General features: G+C 50.0%; 1 protein-coding gene across 2 annotated transcripts in view; it reads left to right on the forward strand.

Moving 5' to 3' along the window:
- The first annotated feature begins 7 nt into the window (after positions 1–7).
- dennd5b (DENN/MADD domain containing 5B) overlaps positions 8–10,000 on the forward strand; it is a 19,709-nt gene continuing 9,716 nt past the window's right edge. For both annotated transcript variants that reach the window (XM_079334667.1, XM_079334668.1), the window contains exons 1-4: positions 8–699; positions 4,349–4,536; positions 7,644–8,231; positions 9,195–9,426. In XM_079334667.1, coding sequence (XP_079190793.1) covers positions 9–699; positions 4,349–4,536; positions 7,644–8,231; positions 9,195–9,426 — 1,699 coding nt within the window. In that variant the 5' untranslated portion in view covers position 8. The remainder of the gene's footprint in view (positions 700–4,348; positions 4,537–7,643; positions 8,232–9,194; positions 9,427–10,000) is intronic.

Consider the following 10,000-nt stretch of genomic DNA (forward strand, 5'->3'; position numbering starts at 1 on the left):
AGCTGTGTATGCCAAAGGGCCTGTCGTTCAGGACGCAGGCCGAGCCGAGGGAGACTCAGTTCCACTCCTTCATCATCACTAAGGAGGACGGCTCTCGGACGTACGGCTTCGTCCACACCTTCTACGAGGAGGTGACGAGCGCTCAGATCTGCGCCGCCATGCAGACGCTCTACCAGATGCACAACGCAGGAAACACCTCGCCCAACCCTCCCTCCTCTTCCTCCTCCTCCTCTTCCTCCTCCTCCAGCATGGACTCTCTGGCCAGCAGTTTAGACGAGGCCGACTCGCCCACCTCGTCCTCCTCGTCTTCATCACGCAGGCCGGGTGGTTATGACTCCTCCCGGGACACTCTCTACGTGTCTAAAGCGCTGTGTCTGATCACGCCCATGCCCTTCATGCACGCCTCCCGCCGTTTCCTGTCACAGATGCACCGAGCCGTCACCGACAGCTCCGCCCCCCCGCTGCCTCTGGAGAGCTACGTCCACAACATCCTGTACGAGGTGCCGCTGCCCGCTCCGGGGCGCTCGCTCAAGTTCCACGGCGTGTACGAGCCCATCGTGTGTCAGAGACCCGGCCCGGGGGAGCTGCCCCTCGCCGACTTCCCCCTCGCCGACACCTTCAGCCTCCTGGGGGTGGAGAACCTGGTCCAGGTCTTCACCTGCACCCTGCTGGAGATGCAGATCCTGCTCTACTCACAGGGTGAGGAGCGTTTACACACAAACCTGCTCACACAGAAGCACAGCCATCAGACTTTTCTAGGTTTCCCTTCATCCATTATTCAGAGTGTGTGTGTGTGTGTGCGTGTCTGTGTGTGTGTGTGCATGTGTGTGTGTGTGTGTGCATGTGTGTGTGTGTGTGTGTATACACACAAACAGAGTTGTTTTTTCACTGAGCTCGACGTTTGCTCCACATTTCTTCGCCCCACTCGTTCTCAGTTTCACTCTGTAACGTTTCCACATTTCCTGCAGCGTGCATTTCATGCACACACGCCCGACACATGCGTCTGTCGCCACGGCGCCCTGCAGCGTGCACACGGGAGGGCCTGTCCCTGCAGAGCCCACGAATCAGGTCACGTCTCTGATCTTTGAGCAGCGTATGAAAAAGTCCAGAAAGGTTTTCAGTCTTTCCATAACGTACCGTAGATCCTCTTTTCCCTCTCCGTCTCAGTCTGAGGATTACAGTAGATGCTGCGATCCTATTGGCCGAGCGTTTCTCTGTACAGTACTGCAGCAGCGTGGCTGAGAGATGTCACGCTGTCAGTGGACAGAGGCGGAGATTAAAACAGGGCTTTAGGACTGTTTGTGTTTCATATTATTTGACGCTGGAGCAGCCTAAAATATCTGAACTCAAACTACAGAGGTCAGCGTCCAAATAGAATTAATCCCAAATAGATTTATTTAAATTCAGGGAATAAATCCACTGGCACAGAAACGCTCTGGTTCCCTCTCTGACTCGAAGGCACCAGCCGAAGCGTCTCTCTTTATCGCTCCAGCTCCACACGTATGTAACCTCCTTCATGCGTCAGAGGGAAGAGATGTCAGCATGCATCACATGTGAACAGCTGCAGATTCAGAACGAAGGCAGAAAACTGAACGTGAGCCGACCTGCAGGTTGAGACTTAAAGATGTGTCATGAGTTGTGATGGTCTGTTAGCTGAGGTGCTTCTGATCAGGACTCCTCGTAGACGCCGACCTGAGAGGAGTGTAGACCCAGAACGCCGTGGAGGGATTACGTATCCTTCAGTCTGGGATCGTCAGGAAGGACCAGCTGAAAATGGAGCTCGGGAGAGGAAAGTCTGAGTTGATCTTCCATCGCAATCCGACGTTTCCCACGCTGCCCGGGATCAATCTTAGTGACGGGATTGTGTCTCATCTGAAGATTACAGTTTCACAAGCACTCGGCGTGTCCCGTCATGTTTTTCAGCATCCGCCGTGCTCGTCTGTGCAGAACCTTCACGTGTCAGATTCGTTTGTCTTTGGACGCTCGCTCACCTCGTCACGTCTCAGAGAGAGTTTCCTTCTACGATGCAGAAGCTGTCGTGAAAGATGAAACACTCAAAGTTTGTCCCATCTGTAGGAACAGATTATGATTCAGTTAAAGAGTTCAGAGGAGGAGACGAGATATGGTCCTCGCAGACTGTCTCATAGTCAGTGAGTTCTCCGGATGCTCACACAGGTCAGCATGTGGTGGACACTGTAGCTTCAGTGTTTAGCCAGCTCTGCATGTGGTGGACACTGTAGCTTCGGTGTTTAGCCAGCTCTGCATGTGGTGGACACTGTAGCTTCAGTGTTTAGCCAGCTCTGCATGTGGTGCACACTGTAGCTTCAGTGTTTAGCCAGCTCTGCATGTGGTGGACACTGTAGCTTCAGTGTTTAGCCAGCTCTGCATGTGGTGGACACTGTAGCTTCAGTGTTTAGCCAGCTCTGCATGTGGTGGACACTGTAGCTTCAGTGTTTAGCCAGCTCTGCATGTGGTGGACACTGTAGCTTCAGTGTTTAGCCAGCTCTGCATGTGGTGGACACTGTAGCTTCAGTGTTTAGCCAGCTCTGCATGGGTCTGTAAAGCTTTCTGCGTTCTAACCTCTCTCCATGTTTCATCTCCAACATTGATCCTAGTTTGAGCAGCTTTCTGCTGCTGGAGCTTATTAGAAACATGCAGAGGCTTTTTAGCTCGGGTACAATCACTTCTATCTGAAGCAGTTCCACTGCCCGCTTCCATCGCTGCAACACCTGTTCACCTGATAACTGCTCTCATATCTGACAAACCCAGGGGCGTCCAAAACGGCCTTCAAAGCCCCGCCTACCTTCTCTGGTCCAATCAGATCCAGAGCATTCAGGAGCAGAATCTAAAGTTAGAAGGAGGACATACTGGCTGCTGCATTGTTGAAGAGAAGCTTCAACACAGCAGGTTTCCTTCATGATCACACAGGAAGAGAGCAGCTCTCTGATTGGTCCGTTCAGAGAGTGTTAGAGATGTTTGTGCACGATCAAACCTGCAATCAGAAGGAAAGTGACTAAAACATGTCGCTGCAGATCATCGTGTGTGAAGGTGAAAGTCTCGTCGTGTGAATCCTGCGGGGGAGTTTCAGGTGAAACACAAAGAGAGGCGGTTTCCTCTTCTTTTTTTGTCTCCGTGTCACAACACGCCTGGTGAAGAAGATCTCATCTCGACTCCCACATCATGTTTTGTACGGATTTATTAACCTGAAGCGTGAGCTCTGTGTTTCCTTTCCTCTTCCTGTGTTCAGCTCTTCACACATGAATCACAAAGTCCTCGGGCCTCTTTGACGAGTGGGCGGGGCTCTTTCTGTCCCTCAGTGTGCACGTAGCTTCATCTGTCTTTATCTTTGCTTTTAACCTGCAGTCAAGTCTCCTCCACACGTTACTGAAGTCTACGAGGGGGAAACGCCAGCGTGAAGGTTTTATGATATGAGCCGAGGCGTGCACACGAACCACTCTGTGACAGCTTCCCTCGAACGGCGAGGTTGTAAGCCCCTCTGTCTGACCTCTGTGTGACCTCTGTGTGACCCCTCAGGTCCCTGGTGGGCGGTGCTACGTCACACGCGTGCACGTACGTGTACGTGTCTCCTCAGGTGGAGGTTATTAAAGATCCAGCGGTCAGCCCGCCCTCACTCTCTCTCCTCGCCGCACCGTGCATGTTGTGTTGCTTTTAGTTTAAAACCACACGCTCAGCCGGGTCACGATGCTTCCACGCCGTGCTCTTCACGCCATGTGTCGCCTGCCGAGGTTCTCCTCCTTAAAACTCGATGTGCTGTGTTTTAAAAACCGTGTGCACGCTCACAGGCGAGCGAGCGAGCGAGCGGCTGCTGAACATAAATCTGAACGGTTTGAGATGCTGCACAGCGTAAAGCGTCTTCGGTCTCTTTATGTGACGAGGTCACTGATCTATAGGGAGTCAGAAGGAATGACTGAGAGGGGGAGGGGAGACGAGGGCAGCTGATTGGATAAATTGGTTTAACGCTGTCGTCTCTTATTGTTTTCAGAGTTTCAGATTAAACTGTGTCCGAGCTCCACTCTAAACCCTGCAGCGAGCGCCGGCTGTAATCTCTTTACAGAGCAGGAGAGGGAATTCTCTCTGACACGCATGATCGAGAAACTCCTCACTGGATTATTATTTTTGTTCTTTATTGCACATCGATCCCGTCACATGTTGTTTTTCTCCTCCCTCGGTCTCTGGGATCTTCTGGATAATCACTCTGAAGTCTCTCTGATTGAAGGAGCTTTATTTCCCTTTTATTAAATGTGTTTTGATGAAGTGCAGTGTTATCACTTTCTAACGCCACGCTGAGGTCGATGACCTTTAATGACCTCCTCTCTCCTCCTCTCAGACTACCAGAGGTTGATGACGGTGGCCGAGGGCATCACCACGCTGCTGTTTCCCTTCCAGTGGCAGCACGTCTACGTCCCCATCCTGCCCGCCTCTCTGCTGCACTTCCTGGACGCTCCCGTCCCCTACCTGATGGGTCTGCAGTCCAAAGAGGGGACGGACCGCTCCAAACTGGAGCTGCCTCAGGAGGTACACAGATCATCTTTCTTTATCCCCGTTTCTGTTTAATAGGTGAAGCAGCGCTCTGTAAACCGAAGCTTCACTGGAGAGTTCATAGAACAAGACGAGCAGGTCCTGGTTCAGGAGGATTAAGGTGGTCCTGGTTCAGGAGGACTCAGGTGGTCCTGGTTCAGGGGGATTAAGGTGGTCCTGGTTCAGGAGGACCAACGTGGTCCTGGTTCAGGAGGACCAACGTGGTCCTGGTTCAGGAGGAACAACGTGGTCCTGGTTCAGGAGGACTAAGACGGTCCTGGTTGGACCAGGCCTAAGATGGACCTGGTTCTGGAGGACTAACGTGGTCCTGGTTCAGGAGGACTAGCGTAGTCCTGTTTCAGTAGGAATACCGTGGTCCTGGTTCAGGAGGACTAGCGTGGTCCTGGTTCAGGAGGATGAAGGTGGTCCTGGTTCAGGAGGATTAAGGTGGTCCTGGTTCAGGAGGACCAACGTGGTCCTGGTTCAGGAGGACTAAGACGGTCCTGGTTCAGGAGGACTAAGGTGGACCTGGTTCAGGAGGCCTAAGGTGGACCTGGTTCAGGAGGCCTAAGATGGTTCTGGTTCTGGAGGACTAGCGTGGTTCTGGTTCTGGAGGACTAGCGTAGTCCTGTTTCAGTAGGAATAGCGTGGTCCTGGTTCAGGAGGACTAGCGTGGTCCTGGTTCAGGAGGACTAAGGTGGTCCTGGGTCAGGAGGACTAAGGTGATAAATACAAACAACATAAAAAGTGACGAGCAGAGACGACGTCGCTCCACGTGGTCGCTCCGCGTGGTCGCTCCGCGTGGTCGTCGGTCCAATTAGAAACGTGAAAGAGTCTTTGGAGCAGCCCCAGCCAATCAGGAGGCAGCTCGTCTTTGTTTACTTCAAGGAGCACGTCTGCGTCCGCTTGTAAATGTCCCACCTGATTCTGCAGCAGAGTCAGACCAGAGCAAACGATCCCACAGGTACAGTAAAGAGCCAGGTCTTTATGTAAAAGCATGTCGACCAGGATCCCCTTCAATAAGACGGGGAATCCTCCGAGTCTTTGTCTGCACCTGAAGGCATCGTGAGTCTGAAGTGTCTCTTTCTTTCATTTCAGTCGTGACATTGAGGAGCTGAATGAGAGGTGTTTCAGGCAGTGTTCAGCTCTCTCTCTCTCTCTCTCTCTCTCTCTCTCTCTGTGTATTCATGTGTTAAAGCGAGATAAGGCCCGAACAAAGCCCAAACATCCCGGCTCGCCAGCTTCCGGCTCTGCTCACATCCCCGACTCCCAGCGCTCGTTAATCCGGAAAATTCAGCGAGGATGCTAATGATCGCAGCCGGTGCAGGATGCTGCTGCCTCCCCCCTCCCCCCCACATGGAGTCTCCCGCCCGCCTTCCCAGAATCCCCCCTCATGCTTGTGAAGGAGCCTTTGAAGTGGAGGTGACCCAGAAATGTGCCGATGATGAAAGAGCGGCCTGAAGCTCCGCAGAGAGACGGAGATATCGATGTAATTGGGGAACGAATGCCAGACTGGATTTGCCTTTTTGAACTCTGAGCTTGTTGTTTAGCTTCTGTCAGAACATGACAAGAACTCTGTTTTCACTGCAGACCCCGTCTCTTCATCGTCCTCTTTCATTATGTCCTCGTCCTCTTTTCTGTCTTCGTGCTCAAACAGATCTTCAGATCCAAACGAGGGCAGCTTCTCAGGGAACAAAAATGTTTGAGATCTGCAGAGTTTCCTCTTAAACCTGAATCACTGAACTGCTAACGCTAGCGCTTCAGATTGAGCTGGCTAAACACTGAAGCTTCAGTGTGTGTCCTCTCTGAGTTTAAAACTGTCTCTGGTGTTTTCTGTCTCGTGGATGAAGCAGAGTCACATCTGTGCGTCGATAAGTGATTTAAAGCCCTAAAAGGTTTTAGCTTTAATCCGCTATGAGAGTGTGACGCTAACTCCATTGTGTCAGATTAAGGTTGATCTCTGTCTCTGTGTTTTTTTATCAATCACACACTGACCTACATTTTCACCGCTGTAGTCGAGTCTGGTGGAAGTCTTACCTGTCCACGAGCTAACGTTAACCTTAGCTTCAGAAGAGCAACACAAAGGCTAACGTTAACCTTAGCTTCAGAAGACGAACACAAAGGCTAACGTTAACCTTAGCTTCAGAAGAGGAACACAAAGGCTAACGTTAACCTTAGCTTTAGAAGAGGAACACAGAGGCTAACGTTCACCTTAGCTTTAGAAGAGGAACACAGAGGCTAACGTTAACCTTAGCTTTAGAAGAGCAACACAAAAGCTAACGTTAACCTTAGCTTCAGAAGAGGAACACAAAGGCTAACGTTAACCTTAGCTTTAGAAGAGCAACACAAAAGCTAACGTTAACCTTAGCTTCAGAAGAGGAACACAAAGGCTAACGTTAACCTTAGCTTCAGAAGAGGAACACAAAGGCTAACGTTAACCTTAGCTTTAGAAGAGCAACACAAAAGCTAACGTTAACCTTAGCTTCAGAAGAGGAACACAAAGGCTAACGTTAACCTTAGCTTCAGAAGAGGAACACAAAGGCTAACGTTAACCTTAGCTTCAGAAGAGGAACACAAAGGCTAACGTTAACCTTAGCTTCAGAAGAGCAACACAAAGGCTAACGTTAACCTTAGCTTTAGAAGAGCAACACAAAGGCTAACGTTAACCTTAGCTTTAGAAGAGCAACACAAAGGCTAACGTTAACCTTAGCTTTAGAAGAGCAACACAAAGGCTAACGTTAACCTTAGCTTCAGAAGAGGAACACAAAGGCTAACGTTAACCTTAGCTTTAGAAGAGGAACACAGAGGCTAACGTTAACCTTAGCTTTAGAAGAGGAACACAGAGGCTAACGTTAACCTTAGCTTTAGAAGAGGAACACAGAGGCTAACGTTAACCTTAGCTTTAGAAGAGGAACACAAAGGCTAACGTTAACCTTAGCTTTAGAAGAGGAACACAGAGGCTAACGTTAACCTTAGCTTAAGAAGAGCAACACAAAGGCTAACGTTAACCTTAGCTTTAGAAGAGCAACACAAAGGCTAACGTTAGCATTTGATGTCAATAACAAGCGTCATGTTTCCTTGTATTTAATCTCTGTCTCTCGTAGGCCAATCTGTGTTTCGTGGACATCGACAACCACTACATCGAGCTCCCGGAGGACTTCCCTCACTTCCCCAACGAGTCTGAGTTCGTCCAGGAGCTCAGCGAAGTTCTGCTCAGCTTTGGTATTTCTGCAATCTCCGGGGCTCCTCCACGGACTCGCACACCGGGCAGCACCCCTGGCAGCGCCCCTTCAACGCCAGGCCGGGAAAGAAGGACCGCCGTTCTCCGTCAGCTCGAGGACGACGGCCGAAACGGGAACCTGGCAGGCGAGGAGCTGGCAGTGCTGGAGCTGCTGCAGGGGAACGCCACGCTGGAGAGGCTGCAAGCGCTGACCAAACGGACGGGGGTGACGGTGGCTCGTGTGGACGCCTTGAGGGCGCGGATCAAAGGTCAGAGCGTCGACGGGCAGGGAGGCCGGACTGCGGCTGAAGAAGAGGAGCTGAGGAACGCCAAGCTAAACGTGCAGCTGAGGGAGGTGTTCGCCAGCCGCTTCATCACCATGTTCGCCGACTACGAAGCGTTCGTCATCCAGAGCGCGCCTGACCTCGAGTCCTGGCTCACCAACAGGGAGCAGATGCACAACTTCGATAAGGTCTGTGTTTCTGTTTCTTCACCCTGCTGGTTTGTTTTTCTGCTGATGCTGCAGAATCGTTTCACTGGTTTATTCTGCACGCTCCTGAACACGGGCTGCTGCTGTACACGAGTCTAAACGTGCATCCGCTATAAAAAGACCGACCGACAGAACGATGTTCTCAGGTTGACCTTCATCTCAAATGTAGTCTTTGTTGATATTTGGTGTATTTTATGCATGCTGTTTTTACTTTGTCCTCAAACTGACTTTTTATTCACCAGCACTGAGATTTAACACAAACAACTTGATTTTATATAAAAATAGAGATTCTTTTCCGGCTAATCGGTCGCTAAGGCTAACCGTTGAACGCCAGAATCTGTCATCATTTTGAATCAAAAATAGGTCCTTATTCGAATCATGAGACCCCAAGCACCCCCAGCCCATAAACACGTTTGATCCTGAAGAAACTTGAGCGGAGGGCCGGGATCCTTGTCGTGCTGTTGAGTCGTGAACATTGACACAATCTGTTGTGAAGTCCCGTTTCCTGTTCAGCCTTTAGTTTGTCTTTAATAAGAACAAGCAGCAGCCCGCCAAGCTGAAAAATGAAGCCGATGCTGAAGTGCATAGCTGATGTCATTCAGGCCCTGCAGGAGTCACATCTGAGTGAGAAGCAGTTAGCAAACATTAGTTTAACTAATTAACCTTTCTCTCCGAGAGGGTAAAAAATCAGTGATCAGGACTAGATTGCAATGAGCCGTGATGTAAGCTGATGTGTTTAAAAACAGAAAAGCCAGAGTTTGTGCTGATGTTGATGAGTTGTTTGTGCTGTTCTCTTTGAGTGGATCGTATCTACATTCACCTTTAACCATTAAATGACAGAAATATGTAACTTACAGAAACCCAACCTTTGACCTTCAGTCTGGGTAAAAAGTCTGACACATTTATTGGTCAGTTAACATCTCCGTCCTTCCTTTTTTGCTTCAGGCCTCCTTCCTGTCCGACCAGCCCGAGCCGTACCTGCCCTTCCTCTCCCACTTCATCGAGACGCAGATGTTCGCCACCTTCATCGACAACAAGATCATGTCCCAGTGGGAGGAGAAGGAGCCGCTGCTGCGAGTCTTCGACACGCGCATCGACAAAGCTCGTCTCTACAACGTCCGCGCTCCGAGTCTCCGCTCGTCCAGCTACCAGAGGTGCTCCGTCCTGAAGGAGGCCGGTAAGCTGAGCTGAGCTGAGATACAAGTCGAATTTACAAACATTTATACATTTTTGACGAGTCAGGAGGCCAGGTCACCCTGGAGATTTTTTATGGACTTTTAGTACCTCGGATTTTTTTCCCCACATTCTTATTTGTTTGCATTTTCAAAGTTGAACAAACAAAAGTAGGGCCGTAACCCAAACATCAAAATCATGTAGTAATCGTGAAAAACTAAATAAAATATATTGGGGGGGGGAATGTAGTAGTCAAAGAAGACATACGAGACACACATTCATCTTAACGCTTGTAATTATAAGGACTTTAGCTATTTTTTCTCTGGTTTCTTGTTGGGTCATTTCTGCAGACTTCTTGAGTTTTATTATTGGAAAGCAGCGTCACTGTCTGTCTCCATCGTCCATTAGTGGAGGGCAGAAACACTCAGCGGCCTGAGAGAAGCCCCCCCTCGGTCCTCCACACAGCCGCCCCCTCCATCACTCTCACTCGCTCTGACGTCGTCTCACTGCAGCACTGTTTACTCAGGGTTTTTTTTTTTTTACTTCTTCTTCTGATTTGTCTTAATTAGTGCTGCTTG

The sequence above is a fragment of the Symphodus melops genome (assembly GCF_947650265.1).
Source record: "Symphodus melops genome assembly, chromosome: 22".
Taxonomy (NCBI): Eukaryota; Metazoa; Chordata; class Actinopteri; order Labriformes; family Labridae; genus Symphodus; species Symphodus melops.